This window comes from Labeo rohita, unplaced genomic scaffold (assembly GCF_022985175.1).
Source record: "Labeo rohita strain BAU-BD-2019 unplaced genomic scaffold, IGBB_LRoh.1.0 scaffold_558, whole genome shotgun sequence".
Classification (NCBI taxonomy): Eukaryota; Metazoa; Chordata; class Actinopteri; order Cypriniformes; family Cyprinidae; genus Labeo; species Labeo rohita.
Genome location: NW_026129481.1, coordinates 1 through 22207, shown reverse-complemented (window position 1 = coordinate 22207; position 22207 = coordinate 1). Strand labels below are relative to the sequence as shown.

General features: G+C 36.2%; 1 protein-coding gene across 1 annotated transcript in view; it reads left to right on the top strand.

Annotated features, from left to right (window-relative positions):
• The window catches only part of LOC127161140 (uncharacterized), a gene marked incomplete at its 3' end in the record, with an annotated part of 43877 nt that extends 23727 nt beyond the window's left edge, over positions 1 to 20150 (top strand). The window contains exons 18-25 of the mRNA XM_051103788.1: positions 4744 to 4917; positions 6593 to 6766; positions 8992 to 9165; positions 14016 to 14189; positions 14712 to 14885; positions 17295 to 17468; positions 17812 to 17985; positions 19994 to 20150. Coding sequence (XP_050959745.1) covers positions 4744 to 4917; positions 6593 to 6766; positions 8992 to 9165; positions 14016 to 14189; positions 14712 to 14885; positions 17295 to 17468; positions 17812 to 17985; positions 19994 to 20150 — 1375 coding nt within the window. The remainder of the gene's footprint in view (positions 1 to 4743; positions 4918 to 6592; positions 6767 to 8991; positions 9166 to 14015; positions 14190 to 14711; positions 14886 to 17294; positions 17469 to 17811; positions 17986 to 19993) is intronic.
• Between the last annotated feature and the right edge of the window lie 2057 nt (positions 20151 to 22207).

Here is a 22207-nt window from a genome sequence, read left to right as displayed (position 1 = left end):
GTATTTACATAATACTTGAATGAATTACAGAAATGAATGACAGAACACAGGTAATGATTCGTGCGTTAGCTGTTTAAGCTGGAGATGGCATGGGGGAAAAATTGTTTTTATGCCTAGATGTTCTAGTGCACAGAGATCTGTAGCATCTGCCTAAGGGGAGAAGTGCAAACAGGTCGTGCCCGGGGTGAGAGGGGTCTTTGATGATGTTTCCTGCCCGTTTCTTTATTCTGGAGTTGTACAAGTCCTGAAGGTTGGGCAGGTGCACACCAATGGTCCTTTTTGCTGTCGTAACAGTTTGTTACAGTCTTTTTATATTTGATTTCCTGGCTTACCCAAACCAGACACTTATAGAAGAGCCAGAATTGACTCAATAACAGCTGAGTAAAATTGTGTTATCTGCGCCTGTGGCACGTTGAACTTTTTCAGTTTTGGTGCAGGTGGTGGATGTGAGTTTTCCCAGACTCACTAGCTGACAAAGGGAATACCTCTTCTACTCAGTGGCTTCTCCTGTACGTGGATGCTGTAAGTGAAAGATTCATTTTCTGTACATCACTGCATGTCGAGCGCTTTCTTGATGGGCAGAGAATCCTGATCCAAGTCAAAAGTCTTTTATTATGCTGGCCCTTTGTTCTTCTAGGGATAGACAATAATACTTTTCTACTATTGCTTACCCACTTTAAGCAAAAACCTCCTTCAGAACACAAGTCTCTAATGTTCTTCACTTGGTCAATTGCTTATTTTTCCTGTGCACACTGATCTCAAACAGTCATCTACGTAATAGCTTGCTACACCTTTTCTGTCTTCTGCTGCATTTTTCAGTGACCCCGAATAAGTGCACTATCATTACATACTCCTCTATAGGTGCATTCAAATTGCCATCTGTCCACCCTAGAAAGTGAAGCAGATCTGCATCTTCTTCAGGAACTTCATAGAACATCGACTCCATGTCTGCCATTATGGCTATCAGTTCTTCTTTTAAACCTGTGAGTGGAGTGTATTTGTGAGGTTCGGACCTTGTAGCAATTGGCCGTTTAGCGACATGCCTTGAAAATAAGCAGTAATGTCAAATTTTCTTTTTCTTGGGGTGGTACACCATATGGTGTGGTATGTACCATACTCTGTTGTAGTTGCGATCAAGCTGTTTTGTGGAAACTTTAATTGCATATCCTTTCACCATTATGCTCTTCATGAAGTTACTGTAGTCTTTAAGCAAACTTGTTCCTTTGAAGCTTCCTTTTGAGGTTAGCAGGATCCAGTTCAGCAACAGTTCTCAATGGCAATTTCACACAGTAATGCCCATTCTCAAACTTAGTATTTTCCTGCATTGACCACAAAAACTGTTTGTCCTACAGTGACATGATTTCTTTTTTTTTCTCCATAGTGGTGTTCAGGAATATCTGAGTTATACTTTGGAATCAACAATTGCTCTATTTTCACCACGGAGAGATGCTTAACTGCATGGTGTGGCAGTTTAGACCTTTCTGTATTGTTGCTTTTTTTATTAATGGTTCCATTCACACTTTTAAAAATAAAGGTGCTTCACGATGCCATAGAATAACCTTTTTGTCTAAATGGTTCCATAAAGAACCTTTAACATCTGAAGAACCTTTCTGTTTCACAAAAGGTTCTTAGTGGTGAAAGAAGGTTCCTCAGATTATTAAAAAGGTAAGAAAGAGATGGTTCTTTAAAGAACCTTTGATTGAATGGTTCTTTGTGGAACCAAAAATGGTTCTTCTATGGCATCACTGTGAAGAACCTTTTAAGAGTGCACCACCCAACCCAGTGCATTTTTTATGGAATATGGTCCATTTTGTTGGCTATTTATGATGTACCACAGCTTCATTGCCTTTGAATTGTTGGCTCCAATTAGATGATCCACATTTGTATTAATGCTAGGTAGGATAAAACTGCTTACTAGCTTCTGCTCTCCTGGCTTATCTTGACACATAGTGCTCAGTAGAATTTGAGTTGGCTTACCTTTCAGGTTCAGTGGTCACTTTTGTTTGACGATCAATAAAGTCAACTAAATTAGTACATCTGGCTCTTACTCCTTTTCGCACTTTGATGTCGCCACTTTTCTTTTATTTTGTATGGCCACTTTAAAATGACAACTCTCATACTGGTAGAACTGTCCATTTCCTCCATAGACTCTCCATCCTCCAATGTATCACGACAAGCAATCTGGAACAGAGCATTTGTATTCAAGGCTTTACTATCATCAGACTTGATCTGAGGCCACTGTGAAAACTCTGCCTGATCCAACCCTAATTAAATAATGGCATAACGGACAAAGGTGACAAACTGAATATGCTCCTCTTCATTATTAACATAACTAATACGTACCGACAAGCAGGTGAGCCCAGAATAAAAAAAACGCCACACGCAAAGTTTTGCGTTAAGAATTTTCCCATATAGAATAGACTCTGCAGCCCTTTTCTGTCATTGTCTTTGTCCATTACGCTACATTACGTGTTTTATTTATAATGATTTTCTATTGGAGGGCTCGTCCACTTGCCTGTACGAAGTTGGTCCTTTTAATATTACTTAATGCATTTCTTAATGCGAGTTCATATCTGCTGGTTTGTATATAGTTTGTGTCAACAATAATACTTGAATTTGGTCTTTATCATCTTAGTCAGTTATTATGCCACATTAAGCGTTTTGCTGTATGGGAGGACAAGTAAAAGTTTGCGTGTTGTGTTCATGGCCATCTGCTTGCCTTGTAGTACATTAAATGAATAAACTATATATCAAATTTGATCTTTTAATTGCACTTTATGTATCTTAATACATTAAGCCATTTTTCCCCGGTTTCACAGGCAAAATGTTAGTCTGAGCTGTTTCAGCTGAAAGAAACTTGCACTGACTGATCTTAAAACATATGCCTTTGTTTTATCTCAAAATAAAAAAAAACAGTAGTTGTTTTTTTTTTTTCCCTTTTCTTCCTAAGGCACGTTTCTAAAAACTATTTAAATGTTCTAATTGAACTATGGCCTAATCCTGGCTTAGTCTAAGCCCTGTCTGTGAAACCAGGCCATTAATTGTTAATGGAAAATGCTTAACAGAGACTTTGCATTCTGCTGTTTTGTGGCCACTGATTTGTGGGTCTTGTCTTTTTCTTTAAATTAGTTTCTACTAAATTAGTTTTAATTGTTTAACCACCACAGCGTCTTGCCTCCATTGGCAACACGCACAATTTGTGCTGATTGTAAGTGCCGTCGCAGGTAACGAAGAGTGCAAGCAGCAATTGCAAGTGAAATTGTAATTTTGTTTCTTTTTTCTTGTCTTCACCACTTGGCTACTGATGTAAAAGGTTGAGAGATTCAGTTAAAAAATAATCAAATAAAAAACAAATACTGCAACTGACATCACTAGCAGATTTGCAGGTTTCTGAAAGTGCAAGTGCATGTGTGCAGCCAGACCCTTCAACTGTCGTAAGGAGTAACATCATCCGCCAGATCAACATTGTCATTTTAGCCTTTTCTATCACCAACAGTAGCCATCCAATCTTCTGTTTTCTTTTCAAAAAGTCTCAGGAAATCCATTTTAGTCTCAAACTAATTTCTTTGATCTGCAATCTTTTCATCTGCTGCCAGAAGTTCCTGAACTTGCACATTTAAATCAGTAATCTCAGTTATCAACTGTGCAAAAAGTTGCATCAGATCTCGTACATTCTGCAGATTTCCATCATCAATCATTAACCCTTCAATGGTTTTGATCTTACTGGTAAGAACAGATTATTTTGCTCTTCTCAAACTAATGCAACTGTGAAGTTGCTTATCTAATGTTCTTTCAGTAGGTTTACATAATCTCATATCATGATTTGCTTCAAAATCACTATATAACATCAATCGTGTTTGAAATAACTTGATTTTGTGGTTCCATGTTGCTTCTATCACAGAATTAGACAGAAAATTTGTTATTTTATACAATTCTATACTGTTATACAGGCTATGTCGATTAGCGTTGCATCACAATTGTGCGTTTCTTGTCTTCATCATTGTTTCATCGGCCACAGCATCTCTATATGCAGGTTATTCAGCTGTAGTGAAATCTGATGCATTTGTCCATATAAGAGATTTCCTGGAATGTCAGTTTAAAGTTTAATACTTCTATGAGTCTCAACTGTAACATAGACATTACGAGAGTGTTTAATGCTCCACAATGCTCACATTGCGTCATGTTGAGTTAAAATAGGAAAATAACACTAAAGTACTTTGTAACACAATAACTTTAGTTTTTCAGCAAACTACTTGTTTTTTTTCTCTTGAGTCATATTATTTTTCAGTACTTTTACTTGAACTCAGGTAAATTACTCCTTATGTAGCAATACTTTTACTTACTGTAAGTACATTTTTTAGTACTCTTTCTACCACTATTAATAAATTATTTTAATGTATGATGTAGATGCAAAGAATCACTTGATGTGAAGAGGGAAATTGTGTGAGTTACTTCTGTCTATGCAGCTTTTCTATAGTAATAGTGAAGCTCTGAGTTTAACTGCATTAGAAAACAGTGATGTTACCACCACACTGAAATCTTGCATTGACATGAAATTTTTCTCTTTGTGTGCTGATCTCTCACCAGTACCCAACAATAACACTGCCTCCCCATTCTGCAATTTCTACTGAGTGTTTTGTCAGTGACTGCCAATTAAGTCTCTCTTTCTTATTTGGAATTTCCTGCTTATCTGAGCTGTAGATCCTGAACTGAGAGACTAAAGAGTGTCATTGTTCTCTGCAGGTTGAGTGATTGTGGTGTCAGAGATGAAGGTTGTGCTGCTCTGGCTTCAGCTCTGAGATCAAACCCCTCACACCTGAGACAACTGGATCTGTCTGGAAATAAACTAGGAGACACTGGAATGAAGCTGCTCTCTGATGTACTGAAGGATCCTCACTGTACACTGGAAACACTGAGGTAAATTATCTATTTGAGGGTTACACACACACACTCACTAAGAAATACTTTTAAATAGTTTGTAGGTGTAGTTTTGACAGGGAGGTAGGATCACCTGTAGAGATTTATCTCCCCATTAACAGATAGTGGAAGTATGGATGTATGATACTGATTAAAAATGACCTCAGTATTTTCTGGGATTTTGTCAGTAACATTGTAACTAAGTTAAAAGCTCAGGGAAGAAGGAGGCGGAAATCAGCAAACATTTAAACACTTTAATTATGCTGTGTCCAAGCATTGGTACCACCTTCAGTGTGGTGGCTTTAGGACAACAATGCACAGCAGACACATCATTAACCCTGTAGTTTATTTTTATTTCTTTTTTACTTTATTAATCAACATACATACATGTGTCCGCACACATATGAACGAGTATTACTACAATACAGTCCAAACTTTTTTGAAATATGTTAATAATTCAACCAAAACACTGAAAAAAGCACATATCAATGAGTACTATAGTATTAGATACTATAGTAACCAGATCTGCATATTTTTAACTTACACATACTGCATTAATAAAAAACAAAGATTTTTTTAAAATTGTGTTAATTTATATAAATATATGGCGTACACTATACCTAAGAGCTGAATATTGTTTAAAACCATGGATTGTCCTCAATGCTAAAAATACCAAAGAAAAACTATTATATGATAGGTATGAAATGTAGTATATTCATATCATAAAAACGTTTATTTAAAAATACCAGAGGATTAAGTGGGTAAATATAAAACAAATTGTGTCATTTATTTTAATGTGTACACTTCCTGTTGCCAGCTGATTGTGGTATACTGTAAATCACAATTATACTGTAAACCACAATTTACGCATCTCTGTGATCGGCCCCCATGACCAAACATTCAGTCTCAGTTTCATCTAAATCAGACATTTCCTGTTTTTTCATTATGGCATTCCCTCACCATGGCCACACCATTCGAGATACAAAGTCCATTTGCAGTTTCACATCCACAGTATGAATCGCATGAATCACCCAGAAGGAGTATTTAAAAAAATAAGTGCCTATGATTTAAAAAAAAAATAAAAATCCACATTCAAAACAAAATAGCTGATTTCCTGTTAGTTGGATGGTGATACAGAGCCCTTCCTCATTGGGTAAGTAAATGATGACAGAATTTTTGTTTTTGGGTAAAATCTCAGACCAAGACTCTAATGCAAAACTTGAGGCTGACTGCTAAACAAATAATGACAGGGCATGAAACATTGATTTAAATGTTAATTAAAACTTAACTTAGCACATACAGTGTATGGGATAAACTAACACAGCTATATAACCAACCAAGGTTGGAACCAAGGACAACAGTCAGTAATCAGTATCCATAATATTTTTCATAATATATCCATAAAATATCCATAATATTTGTAACAATTTTCAGTGTGTTTTATATCATGCAAAGATGTATTGTTAAGTTTCAGGTACTTGCATAAAGAAGCTAAATTCTGACATTAACAATAAACTGAACCTCCTCAAGCAGCATGTAGAAGCGGGTCTGAGCCTTAGACTGGAGCTGTTAATCATGTTGTAAATTAAGTCTCCCTTTCTGATTGTGAATTTTCTGCTTATCTGAGCTGTAGATCCTGAACTGGGAGACTAAAGAGTGTCATTGTTCTCTACAGGTTGAGTAACAATCGTGTTACAGATGAAGGTTGTGCTGCTCTGGCTTTAGCTCTGAGATCAAACCCCTCACACCTGAGAGAACTCAATCTGTCTGGAAATAAACTAGGATCATCAGGATTGAATCTGCTCTCCGATGGACTGAAGCATCCTTACTGTAAACTAGAGAAACTGTGGTAAGATTGTATAAATGTGTCAAAATCCCCCTAAATTTTGCTCCTCTGGTATGAACAAAATTAAAAACAAAACTGTCTGGTCAGGTAATTAAAATATATATTTTAATCCTTATTACGTTCTTTCCAAAATGTTTGACATCACTTTAAAGTACTTATGATATTATAGGGTGAGTGAATGATGTAAAGACACCTGCTTTATGTCATATAGATATATATTAAGTAGCACAACTGTTTCCAACATTGATAATAAATCAGCATATTAGAATGATTTTTGAAGGATCATTTGACACTTAAAGACGATGCTGAATGATGCTGAATATTCTGCTTTACTTCACAGGAATAAATTATATTTTAAAGTATATTAAAACAGGAAACCAATATTAGAAATTGCAATAATATTTCACAATATTACTGTTTTTTTGTTGTTGTTGTTGTTGTTTTGAGTAAATAAACACAGCCTTGATGAGCATAAGAGGATCCATTTAAAAACAAGGTCAGTAATTTCTTAGGCTTATAATATAGGCCTAACATAATATAATCTCAAGACAAACTGAATCATTTAGAACTGAAAACAAACTGTAACATTTGAACTGAAATCTGATACTTAAATATTTTTTTTAAAAACGTGAACGTGAATTCTTATATAGCTAAATATCCCTATGAAGAACAGTTTGCACAATACACCTGTGTGTGACTGTAAATGTCTCTGAGTTTTGTTACCATTCTGTGCCCATCATCCACTATTTCCACCACTTAATCAAGCCACCCTTCTTCAATACATGATGACACTTTATTTCACTGTTCAGCAACTCATTTGGCGCACATCATTCTCTTTCTGTGAAAGCTCTAAACTGTATTCACCGGTTCTAACTCTATAGCGACATCAACTCTATAGTGGTTTCCCCGTGCATTGCAATTCTTTTACTTTTACTAGAATACAATCAAATGGCTTTCCCAGCTCATTTCTGCGTGTTATTTCTTCTGTGTGGCCGCTGTGGAAGAAGTGCACAGCCACAGCTTAGAGGGAACATTAACTACTACACTACTTACTGTTGGTTAAATGCTCACTGTCGTTTCAGAGAATAGCACAAAAGGAGGCCTATAAATGCACATGCAGTTAGCAGATGGCTGTGGTACAATGCTAGGAGAAATTTCAGCTAACCAAGACTTAAGAATCTTAATGCTGCCAGAGATCTGTCTCTGGGACAGAGCTTTATACCTGAAGATAAATGGGCTACAAACAGTAGACAACATTAGGACCTTCCATTAGAGATCCATGTGAATGGATATAATTTGTGGTCAGTGTGTTTTGGCTCAACATAATGAAGTTTGAATGCATTTTAGTGTTAAGTGTAAACAGGGCCACAGTTTCAGTTGTTTACATCTGAGGCACAGTCAATGCATCTGACTAAAAATAACAACATGAGAATACACATAATAAATTTCAGCACCTAAAGCGTAGTTTATACTTACCCTATCCACAGGTTATGGTTTACAAAGAGACCACTTTTTTTTCTTGTGCGTATGTTGTTTTCTTAGTAAAACTATCAACTGTACTATTTTTATAGGGTATTGTTTATATAATAAATGATATATAAACTAAATGAAAAACTAAATGTGTTGTGATTGGTTAGCTGTTTCAATGTGTTGTGATTGGCTTAGACGGTGTTTCAGTACTGCCACGCCCCTAGCCAAAGCAGCTCTGTGTACAACTGTTAGCGCAAGCTAGATTAAAGTGATTCTTGCATTTTAAATATGGATATTTTTCTTACAAAAAGCATTGATTCGCTACAGGGAGGCCTTTATTGAACACCCCCCCACCCCCCACCCCCACCACGCGGAGCCGTGTGACCACTTTTTATGGATGGATGCACTTCATTGGACTTGTTTTGGACTGATGAACAGAAACTCCCAGATGAAATGATTTTTGAAGGATCATTTTGATTTTTTTTTAAAAACGAAATATCTCCTTTTGGAGTCGACTGATATTTTTAACTTTGTGGATCTTTTTTATAGCCAAACATACCCATCACACACTGACTAAAATTCAAAAAGTGGAAAAGCATAATAGGACCCCTTTAATTTATTTTGTTTTTAAATTAAAAAAAAAAAATCCATGAAATAAATTTTTGTTAATCCTCCTCAATATAAGGTAGCCAATGTTTTAGACTGGACCTGTTAATCATGTCATAGGTTAAGTCTGTCTTTCTGATTGTTATCTACAGGTTGAGTGAATGTGGTGTCACAGATGAAGGTTGTATTGCTCTGGCTTCAGATTTGAGATCATACCCCTCACACCTGAGAGAGCTGAATCTGTCTGGAAATAAACTAGGAAACTCAGGAGTGAATCTGCTCTCTGATCTACTGAAGGATCCTCACTGTAACCTGGAGAAACTCTGGTAAATCTCTGAGAATGACTCGTACTCTCGAAGAAATATTCACAAATAGTTTATAGTGGTAGTCCTGACAAGGATGTAGGATAATCTGTAGATCTTAATCCACATGTCAGGAAATTAACCAAGTGTTAGAGGAGAGACAAATCCCTGTTACAAAAAAAGAGATGATGTGAAGGTGATGATGAGCTGTTTTGCAAACACATGTGGTTTGTAAGTTTGCTGGTGAACACGATTCCTCAGTTGATTTCGTTATTGGCCTTCAGAAGAGTCTAGATATGGCTTATCAAATAAATCAGGGGTGTCAACGCTAATTTCTGCATGTACCACATCAGAGTTATGGGTAACACAAATATGTTATTTCCCAAATTAAAGATTACTTTAATATGAACTAATGATGAGTTAAAGAGCACCTACTATACAAAATTTACTTTTACATATTGTTTAAACATAAATGTGTGTTGGCAGTGTGTGTACACAACCACCCTATAATGATAAAAATCCGCCCACTCCTTTTTTTTAATCTCTATAAATCATGAGCAGTGTCTCAGAGCTTACTGATCACAGAATCTGTAATGTGTGACATCACACTTTACCAGCCGCGCCCACGATAGTTGACTGACACAGACGAAATTAGCAGAGACCCTGCTCTGAGAGAGCCTTAAACACACTATCTGCCGTGTTTATCTTCATGCCAGAGCATTCAAAAGCAAAATTCAAGTAAGAAATGTCGTCTTATTACAGCTATAGACATTATCCAGTCCAGTGCAGTGAGTGATGTTCAGCTTTTATTGTATTGTTTGGGTCATATTAACAGCATAGACCCAAACAGCTGTCACTTAATACACCAATCTAATATAAGCATGTGATTTCTTTCCCAGCTGTTTAACTTATAGACATAACAGACTGTGTTTTTGCAACTTATGCATGTGTAAAAGAGAACTTAGTTTAGTACTCACATAAGTGTGTGAAAGCCGCTTCTTGATCGCGTGCTTCGATGTGTGCATCCAGCCTTTAAAACAGGTGATTTCAGTGCGATATACATGATAATCAAAACCAAACAGCTGTTTTTTGGCAGAGATCTGAGATACAAGCTAAAACAGCATAGCCCTGTTCTGGAAAAGAGGGCGGGGAGCAGCAGCTCATTTGCATTTAAAGAGACATGCAACTAAAACAGCGTGTTTCTGCTTCCACACAAATTAGGCATTTTCAAAATTATTTAATAAATGATCTGTGGAGTATTTTGAGCTGAAACTTCACAGACACATTCTGGGGACACCTGAGATTTGTAATACATCTTGTAAAAAGGGGCATAATAAAAGGGTCCACAACATCTCGTAAGTTCTACAAGATCCCATCATAAATGCTTCCGATAAAATATTTGTTATTTAGGCTAAGCATCAACATTCACAAACCACCGTTAATCTTAACAGAAAAGCAAGCATGGCCTGCTGCGTGCATGCATGGCAGAATGCGAGCAAACAAAGCCCCCTTAAAGCTGACATCTCAGTTCATCGCAATCTCATAAAGCTCTTATAACACAATGAATATATGCACAATGAATCTTTCACAATGTCTGCACTTCATGTGTTGTAATGAGAGGATTCGTGTGCATGCAATATTCAGCACTGTGCAAGAACTTCTGAGCTCTGTAGTGTAGGTCTCTAGTGTAGACCACTAAAGGTCCCTCCAATGACCCTACGTAGATCTCAAAGTGTTGCAGAGACCAAATCAGAGCCAGATATGACCCTATTCATCGTGTGGTGAAAGGTTGCAGGTGCATTTCACAACCCGAAACTCATTACCTTGTAAGAAAATAATCCTGAAGGTGTCACAAAAGCAGATATGTCCTGAGGCCTTTCCATTAGAGGGACATTCCAGTATCCCTTTAATTCCATGACTGTGCACAATATCAAATCGCATCGAAACAATTTCACCTTCCGTTATATTTGTGACTAAAAGCTTACTGTCTCTGTACTGCTGTAATTGAGCTTTAGACAATTCAATACGATTTTGTGCTTCTAACAGTTTTTCTTTCATCTGATTTTTAATTAGTAACAACTGTTTCTGTTGCTCAAATGTCAAGTGAGACACTGTAGTCCTATCACTAAAGGAAGAATCTGTAGATAATCGTAATGTTAAAACACCATGTTCAAGCAATTCAGTTTTTATCATAGTCTCAATGGACACAGCGAAGTGTGGTTTAAGATACAATTTATTGATTAAATGTCACATAATATTACAAGAAAATGAAATAAACTAAACCCAAACAAAATTAAAGTCAAACAAAAACAACCAAGGGAACCAGAGAGAACACCTTTCACAGTAACACAAAGTTTTATAGAGGAAGGAACAGGTGTCACAAGTTCTGGCTGGGGCTCCTAGCCACACCCACTAGCTGGCCGTTGCAAAAAAAACAGGAGACCAGTCATAACAGATAAACATTACATAGCATAAAGCATCACATACAGTACATCCTATGCAGTATTGGAAAGTGTGGAATTTGATATTTAGTTATTTCCCGATTTTGAAAAGTATGAAAGAAAGAAAACTGTATGTATTTTTTATCTATTCATGTATTATGTATTTTTGTTTTTTCACACTATTGCCCTATTCTGTTTTCTAAAATATAAAATTGATCATTTCTGAAAATTAAATGTATCAAAAAATCAGAATGTTTTTCATGAAAGCATATCAGTAATCCTAAATTATCAGATGAGCAGAATTATGACTTTTCTATTCAGGTGTCACCATTGCCCCATGCTTGGTGAATTTTAGTCTCACTCCAATCCATGACTGATCAATTTACACTTTAATGAAAAGTACTTTTTTATAATTAAAGAAACAAATAAAGTTTTGTTTATAGTAGTTTTATCAAAAGCAACAGTATTTCAATACCAAGTGAGTACTGACGTTTTAAAAATGTAATGATCCCAGCCATTCTGTAGGACCGGTGCTACCAAGTACTGGGTCAGTTCAGTATCCGCTGACAGGAAACTGCTTTTAAACAGTCCAGTGTGAATTTGTGTGCATTCTGTGTGTTAAGCATCACAACATTTTTGAAGCTTTGAGCATTGTAGCCAATCACAGACATATTTGACCAGTGAGATGTTTAAATTAGTAAGAATTTGCTCAGCACCGCTTAAATCACTTTTTATTCAATGCATGCTTTAGAGTTCTGAAAGCTTGCAAATCTTTTCCTTACTCATTGCAGTGAGATGACAACTGACGTGATTGAAAGCTTCAGTAATTTTATAAGGGAGCACTATTTGTTCGCTTTCTTTTTATAACCCATTCAAAATCTGAATAAAAGCTCACTCTTTATTGCTGTTTAGTACAAACTGCAATTTTTTGGGAGTGACAACCATATTCACTGCTGCATTATTTTAATGCGTTATTTATTTTACTATTATTAGCATTAGTAATTAGCTCATTTAATTGATTTAATACTTTCTTTTTAAATATGGTATTGTTACTGACTACCTGGACATATGCAACCCCAATTCCAAAAAAGTTGGGAAGTTTGGCAAAATTCCTTAAAATTAAGAATCTGTTATTTGTTCATTCTCTTTAAGCGTTATTTAATAGACAAAATGCAGTTACAAAGGATGCTATTTTTTACAGTTTTGCAAGCATATTTTACCCCATCTCAACTGATACAAGACCTCAGCTGCTCAACATTCCATAGTCTTTGTTGTCTTATTCTCCTTTTCATGATGGGCCATACATTATCAATAGGAGACAGAACTGCTGGTCAGTCATTCACATCTATGTGTCTACAAAACCCTGCTGTTGTAGCACATGCAGAATAAGACCTGGCATTGTCTTGATCTGATAACTATGGACATCCCATGAAAGATGTTATCTTGATGGCAGTATGTGTCTTTGTACAATCCAAATGTATGCCTCCACCTCAATGGTACCTTCAGGCATATGCATGTCACCCATGCTGTTTGCATGCATTGATTAAACCCCCATGTACCATGACAGACATTTGCTTTTGCACTTGTTGCAGCATGACAGTTTCTCATGCAATACCATGTGAGAGGCTCAAAACTTACACAAATTCACAAACTTACACATTTTGAGGTTTCTCTGGTTTCCCTGAATCTTTTCACAATATTATGCATGGTAGATGGTGAAATACCTAAATTTTGCATTGAGAAATGTGATTTTTGATTTGTCTGACAATTCTGTCTTGAAATTTGGCACAAAGTAATGTGCCATGATCCAGCTTTCCTGGCAAAGAATGTGATGCCCCTTTTACACCCAATCACGATCCCCTCAACTATTACAAATTCACCAGCTTATTGTGGACCATTTCAAAACAGTTTAACATGGATATTCTATTACCTTTTCACTTTTATTTTGCCTCTGTGCCAACTTTTGTGCAGTGTGTTGCAGCCATCAAAATTATTTTTTTTTTAAATATACATGTACATGTACAAAACAAGGATTTGATGTTGATGTAAATAAGAAATATGAGAGAAAACTAGCACAGTTATGTGGGAAATGTGTACCCTGGGTCAGCAGTCAATAAAAAAAAATATAATGATATAAAAATAATAATAAACATTTTATAATGTTTTCTTATTCAAATCTTACAGACATTTCCAGTATATATTCACATCATACAGATGTGTTGAAGATTTTGATGTTTTCACATACAAAAATATTTTTTACAATATTGAAATGAACCCCCTCAAACACCATGTGTGAGGGGGTCTGAACCTTAGACTAGAGCTGTTAATCGTGTCCTGAATGAAGTCCGTCTTTCTGATTGTGAAGTTCCTGCTTATCTGAGTTGTACCTAGATCATGAACTGAGGGACTGAAGAATGTCGTTGTTCTCTACAGGTTGACGGATTGTGGAGTCACAGATGAAGGTTGTGCTGCTCTGCTTTCAGCTCTGAGATCAAACCCCTCACACCTGAGAGAACTGAATCTGTCTGGAAATAAACTAGGAGCATCAGGGCTGAATCTACTCTCTGATGGACTTAAGGATTCTCACTGTAAACTGGAGATACTGTGGTAAGATATTATATATATATATATAATATCTTACCACAGTATCTCCAGTTTACAGTATGTGTGTGTGTGTGTGTGTGTGTGTGTATGTATGTATATGTCTACAACCTCCTTTATTTTGGTCATATGAAGAATAATGAACTAAATAGAAAGGTAAAAAAAAATGTTGAATCGCAACCTTAAAAGGATATTTTATTTTTCAATAGATTTATTCCAAAGTGTCTGACATAATTTTGTAATCTTTAAAATACTTCTAAAGATTGTTGTGTGATGTAAAGATTAAAGGATTGTTTATATCAGATGTGTTGAGGATTTTTGGGTCCTCATATAGAAAAAAATATTCTCACAATTTTTATAATATTAAAATGAATCCCCTCAAGCAGGATGTAGAAGTGGCTCTGAACCTTAGGCTGGACCTGTTAATCATGTCATGGATTAAGTCTCTTTTTTTGATTGTGAAGTTCCTGCCTATCTGAACTGTAGATCCTGAACTGAGAGACTGAAGAGCGTCATTGTTCTCTACAGGTTGAGGGATTGTGGAGTCACAGATGAAGGTTGTGCTGCTCTGGCTTCAGCTCTGAGATCAAACCCCTCACACCTGAGATATCTGGATCTGACTGGAAATAAACTAGGAGACTCAGGAGTGAAGCTGCTCTCTGATGGACTGAAGGATCCTCACTGTAAACTGGAGATACTGAAGTAAGAGTTATAAACATCTCAAATTCTCCTTTATTTACTTTCCACTGTGAATAATTACTGATTTACAATAAAGAAAACCACAAAAACTAAAATGACTAAAACAGTTGTGCTGTCAGATGATCATTTTTTGTTATTAATTCCAAGTTGTCTGACATAATTTTGAGAGACAAAAAATAAAGCCCTATTCGCACAGGATTAGTATTACCTGGTGATCTCTAGTCATTTGTAATAATTGCGGAGGTTGTCTGTGATCTTAATACCGTGTGAATCAGCCATGTCTGTAATTTGTAAAGTAAAAATCCCCCCGCCAATGACCTACCATATTTTGCCAAACACAGACGACCTGTGATAATACAGTATTAGTCCCATGAGAATCGGCATATTTGTGATTTGGCCAGCATTTGGCGGGGGCGTATATAATTTTTTTTCAGTGTTTCTGTTTCCTGTGTGCCTTTTTATCCAACTTTCGTCAATAATGGAGGCTGCAAAGTGTTTTAAAAGTATTTTGGGTGCTGGATCATATCGCTATACACCATACTACTATACAATTTGCACTTTTGCATGAAGAGAAAGCTGAAAACCATCAGAACAGCAAAAACAAGAATGATTTGATGGAGATTGATGACATGTAGGCTATAGCAGCATGCGGTAAGGGACATTCTTCTGTTTATGATGTATAATATTATGCAAAGCATTGACATCATATCCGGGAGATAAGTCTATAAATCCGAGTAAAATTACAGGCTTTTGTTTATCCTGTGAGAATGTGCCACATGAATTTTGGATGTGGGAGGGGCATTTCTAAATCACACAAGGTCCCTAGATAATATTAATTCCATGTGAATAGGGCTTAAGCCGCATGTAAGTCCCATTTTATTATTACATTCAGAAATGGGCCTAATAAATATGCAAAATATTTACAAACATTATAAACATCGCTAAGGTATGGGTTATTTTAGTTCCCCTCACTCCAAAACAATTCTCTCTCATTTGGCACAAATCCAAATGTATTTGGATGCCAAACTGTATATGTAAACCTGGTTTTGTACTTCACCTGTGTTCCAGTATCCACGTAAAACAAAATGTGTTTGGCATAACATCAGGGTGATATGGTGGTCACACTGAACAGCACAGATTGCACTACAGTCTATTTAAACTAAGCAGTGTGTGTGTGTGTGTGTGTGTTTTCATATGTTTGGCTGGCTGTGTTTTATTATGATAATGAACAGGCGGCATTGTCAAGTTAGCAATGCTTAGCTGTGTGCGCGCGTGAGTAGCCAGCATGATCACTTGAATTTTTTCCTTTTAACAGTAGAAACAACTTGCAATTTACCTTCGTTTTTAGTCATTCAGATAATCAAAAGTGTACAAGGTATAATTTTATCTGTATACATTCACAATAAAAACTAAGCTTTGTACTTTTGTAAAATTATGAAAATTAAGATGCCAGTTTTTGCCAACAACAAAGGTTGTTTGTGGAGCATTGCACAACAAACTGAAACTTTGAATGTAGGCTACTACTTGTTGCACAGTTTTTTCTTTCATTTATATTAATGAATACTGTATATAGAATAAATGTATCTATTTCAGGGTGTTTCCTCTGAGGAGGCAAGTGAGGCAGTGTTTCCTCAAAATATTGCATGAGAAAAAAAAATGTAGTACAAAAATAAAAGTGTAAACGTGTAGAAATGTCTTATTTTTCTAAAGAAACATTGTCCAAAAGCGACACCAGCAGATGAAGTTCTCTTGCCTCCCCTGAGCCCATTGAGTTTTAACAGATCCTCTAAAGCAGAGGTCTCCAACCACCTCTGTTCCACTCTCAGTACCATGACTGAGGTGAGACCCTTGAGCAAGGCACCGAACCCTCAAATGCTCCCTGAGTGCCGCTGCCAAAATGGCTGCCCGCTGCTCTGGGTGTGTGTTCACGGTGTGTGTTCACTACTCACTGCTGTGTGTGTACACTTGGATGGGGGAAATGCAGAGCACAAATTCTGACTATGGAACACCATACTTGGCCACACACATCATGTCCTTTCTGTCCATATAGGCTAGCTTTATTATGTTTTTCTGCATTCACAAAAGTGCTGCAGGTGTGTGATGTGACCCATGTAAATACTCATGTTCAGTTGTTTGCTGCTTTTTGCTTTTTAATCTATGGAAACCAAATTTTGGTATTTTTAACAGGTCACAGACACTTATCCATTCTAATTTAACATAATATTGTCAGTTAGCAGTCAATAATCAATTAACCAACATCAGTTGTCAGTTAAAAAAAGAAATAACCGAAAATGAACGTCCCTAGCATGGACCTATTTAATTGTGTCATGGATGAAGTCTCACCTTCTAATTGTGAAGTTTGAGCTGTAGATACCGAACTGAGAGACTTAAGAATGTCATTGTTCTCTACAGGTTGAATAATTGTGGAGTCACAGATGAAGGTTGTGCTGCTCTGGCTTCAGCTCTGAGATCAAACCCCTCACACCTGAGAAAACTGGATCTGACTGGAAATAAACTAGGAGCCTCAGGAGTGACGCTGCTCTCTAATGGACTGAAGGATCCTCACTGTAAATTGGAGATACTGAAGTAAGAGTTTATAAACATTTCAAATCCTCCTTTATTCACTTTCCACTGTGAATAATGAATTATTTATAATAAAGAAAACCACAAAAGCTAAAAAAAAATACTAAAACAAATGTTCTGTTAGATCATCTTTTTTTTATTCATTCCAATTTTTCAAGTATAAAGATGGTTGTGTGATCTAAAGATGTGACAACTGTTTTTGTGTCTTACAAATGTTGAGGAATTTGTGGTACTGAAACTGTTAATCATGTCGTGGATTAGGTCTCTGTTTCTAATTGTGAAGCTTCTGCTTATCTGAGCTGTAGATCCTGAACTGAAAGACTGACAGGGTCATTGTTCTCTACAGTTTGTGGTATTGTGGAGTCACAGATGAAGATTGTGCTGTTCTGGCTTCAGCTCTGAGATCAAACCCCTCACACCTGAGATATCTGAATCTGACTGGAAATAAATTACAAGATTCAGATGTGAAGCTGCTCTCTGATCTGAAGGATGATCCACATTGTAAACTAGATACACTTCAGTGAGTAGTGACGATTAAAAATGTTTTAAAATGTTTAAATTTAATGTTTATATAGTTTCTTCTTCTTAGGTTACACTTACCCACAATAAACATGTTTAATAAGAGTTTGATTCTGTTTATAGTAGCAATTAGGTACCTCAGTGCTTCTTTTTATTTCAAAAGAATCTCAGCGACAAATAACCATCCAATACATTAGTTGAAATGTGTTTAAGAATTGATATTAGTAGATAAAACAGTTCATCATTTGTGCTGTGCACTGGATTATATGAATAATGTTAAATTATTAATGTTAAATGTTAACAAAAAAAAAAAAAAAAAAAAAAAAAACAGACACTTGGTATTGATAAGGATAATGAATGATTAGGATAATGAAAATTGCATGTAAATGAGTGAAGATGTTTACTTTTACTCCTGTAAACATACTGCAATGCCTTACTCTGATTATTGGCAATAATCAAGTTTTTGGTACACATAAACATATTAATTGTTTTTTAATACCTGAAATTATGTATTTTGAGAGAATGTCAGTTACAAGAAGATAATGGTAAATATTCATCACTAATTTTGACGTCATAATGACCCGATGACAGAAAAATCATACAAAATTATGGATAGGGTTCATCATTTATGGTAGTTTGAATGTAAAAACAAAATCTGGATGGTTATAAAGAGGTTTAGCTTTAAAAATTGTATGTCACAGGGATAGTTTATTATCTCTGACAATTTTTTTTTAGTTGTTCTAAAGTGGATAATGCAGTAATGTCATACATATTTGACTATCTGTGTTTTACTTTCAGGTTTTAGATGTTAGTCTGACCTTCTCTGGATCAGCAGATGGTGAATAAAGAGCCAATACAAACAGACATCACATTCAACAAAATCAACAGATTAATTTAACAAAATTTAATCCGATCTTTGATCCAAAGTCAGACAAAGAAAACTTTTGTTTCTTCTTCAGAACTGACATTTCTACTGGTGCATTTTACAGAATAATATTGGCAGTTGTTGATGACAATCTGTGTGTCTTCTGTTGGATCAGTATTACAATAGATTTAAACCCAACATAAATGTAAAATAGTTTATTTATTCATGACTAAGCTGATTATGCTTTGAAACGATTCAGTATAATTATGTAAATTGATGTTTGATGTATAATATTGTACATAAAGTGTGTGGTTAAAAATAGTGTATTGTTAACTAAACTGTATTGAGAACAATTCCAGATAAAATACATTTGTTAATATTTGATTAGTAGGGTGGGCTGTCCCTTTGTTACCCTGAATCTGAACATTACTGTATGCTTTACTTTAGTCAGTTAGGCTTATGATTGATAATACAGAAAATTGTAGAAAGTAAACAATCAAACTAAATTTTTTTTTCTGTTTGTTTTATTTATTTTACATTTATTTATTGTTTAAATGGGTCATGAACTGCCTTTTTTTATTTTGTGCTGTTCTCTGTAGTCCACTTCTGATGTTAAGAAGATTACATCAAAAAACATAATTTAGAAAGTCATAGGCACACTGTTAGACATTTATGTAATTTCTACAGTTATTAACTGTATATCACCCAGTATAATACTGCAAATTCCCTTTGCAGTAAATAACTATAATAACCGTTGCATTATGGGAATTTTCTGTGACGTCAGACCCCAAATACAGAGACTTACTGTATTTTTTTAAAATTGCTGTATACTACTGTATTTGCTGTAACGGTCTCATTGGCGGCGTTCTATTCAGGTCGTTTTATTTTCCTCATTTATTATATTTGGATTGACAAGATTTGCCCTACACTGTGTCTACAATGCCGCAACAGCTTTGGACGGACTACACCGGATGTGTTGCATCGCTTGTAATGACTGGAAAATCTGTTTGTCCTTCATGTCAGACAAAGCGCGAGCGCTTTAAGTACATCTGTAAGTCAGAAATATACCGGGGCATCACTTTACCGTAAGCATCCACTGTAGATCGTATATTTAATGGGTTCTATATTGTCTTCTTTTGTCGAGTCGAGCTGCGCTGCGCCACTCGTGTCCGAGGAAGACGCTGAAGCAGCGGGCGGCGCGGCGTTTGCCCGGGGATGAACCCGCTAGAGTGGAAGAGTTCTGGAGAACATCCGCGCCGTTTGTCGATGCAATTTACGAGAGATTAAGACCAGCAAGTGAGGTAAAAAATATATATACGTTTGTCTGAGTGTTTGTCAGATTTTTGCACACCAGTTTAACCTAGTAACATTTACCCGTCAACATGGCGGTTACAAACTTTACTATAGTAAACTGCGTTAGTCAGCCTGTTGTATTAAAATAATTTTCAACGATCAACGCTAATCTTATATTAACATTAGGTTAACTAATGTGAAATTTTGTTCAGGTGTTAGTATAAAAATCAGAGCTTCCGGTTCCGGTCTCGTGTTGCAGAGTGGTGTGCGTTTGTAGCTCCCTAGAGTTTTATTCTTCTGAGGAAATCCCTATTTTACTATACTTTCTGTTGTTTAAAGTGATAAAATATAGCTTTTTCCCCACCAGATTTCTGTTATTATCCATCAAACTAATCCGATCGCTCGCTTTTAATCTATAACTGCGAGTGCAATTCCGTTTGCCGGTTAGCCTGCCATTTGCGTTCCCACTCACGTCTCTATTCACGTCTACTACCGCTTTCCTTTTTTCCCTCGCTCTCGTTGATCGCTCGTTTTTATTCTACAACCGCGAGTGCAGCGTGTTTGTAGTGTGTTCGCCGGTTAGCTTGCCATTCACTTTTACTTTTTCTCTACGCCTTTTTCTACACAAGTTCATCAGACAACAGTGGTGAGTTGAAATCGTTCTAAGAAGTCGTTCTACAACTACGGTGAGTAATGGCTTCTTCTCCTTTCCTGGTAACCTGCATCACCTGTCATATGTATAGTTTATCAATCTCTGTCGGCAGCGAGGGTTTCACATGTGATAAACTTTCTCTCGAATGGAACAGGTATGCAGTGTTCCATGCTACAGACTTAGCATTTGTTTAAAAATAATACATGCACAGAAATACACAATGTTGAAGTTGTTTTTATTTATTTTACTTTGCCATTTACATATTATATATACTTAACATACATGTTTAACTATACTTGAGAATGTTATTTTTGTTGACAGTTACTGATGTGTGAGCTGAAGCTGTCGTGACCACCTGTTTATATATTAAAAAAAATACATTCTCTATGCAGGTAAGGCATTGATAAACCATATTTTTGTGTTTTTAAGTTGTTTTAATACCAATATGGTTGCGTTTCGTACGCTCCTCTGTATAAATTTATGTGCAGGCCTATGGACTGAGGCCTCATTTCCTGTTCTTTCTCTCCTTTCCATTCCTTTCTCGCCTTTTCTGTCTTTCTCTCGAATGGAACAGTTACTGATGTGTGAGCTGAAGCTGTCGTGACAACCTGTTTATATAAAAAAAATACATTCTCTATGCCAGTGGTTCTCAACCGGTAGGGCACTCTTGCGGGGGGGGCGCGAGTAGGCTACAGGATGGGAGCAAAAAAAAAAAAATGCAAATTCGTTATCTTTGTTTGGATTCATCGGATCTATTTTCGCTGCTAAAATAGACCAAAACAGTCATTATTTCATCAAAAATATAAGTGACTTAATATTATTAACTTGTTTGTTGAACTGTCATATGAAATCAGTGTCACATTTTCAATCGTGAGGTGAAATTAAGTGATGGTCAATTGTCAGCTCTCTTGGTCGTCAAGTCGTGTGATGTATGTTGCTGAACTGTATTCAAATGTTATAAATATAAAAACACCACATTTTGAAATTTAACTGCAGTATGTCAATTTAGTTTATTTGTGTGTGCTGCGCTCATAGACTTTAGAAAACGGCGCTCATTTGTTTGATCAGTGATGCGCGGGTTGATCCAAAATGAGCGGGTGCTTGCGGTCACCCGCAGTTACGAGTCATCCAAAAATATTTTTAATTATATTCGGGTCGCGGCGGTCGGGTCGTTTGAAATAAAGATTCTAATTAAACCTTTGTAATTTATAGGAAATATTCAAGCAATAATATATAAATTATCTCAACTGCAATGAACCAGCTTTGGGGGGGCCCAGCTTGCAAAAGGTTGAGAACCCCTGCTCTATGCAGACCCAATCCGGCGCTCTCCTGTCGTTCTTCGTCAAAATTTCAACACAATGCAGACTAAAGAGTCCTACGGTTACATTTGCAGCAGGGCAACTGGGTGACTGT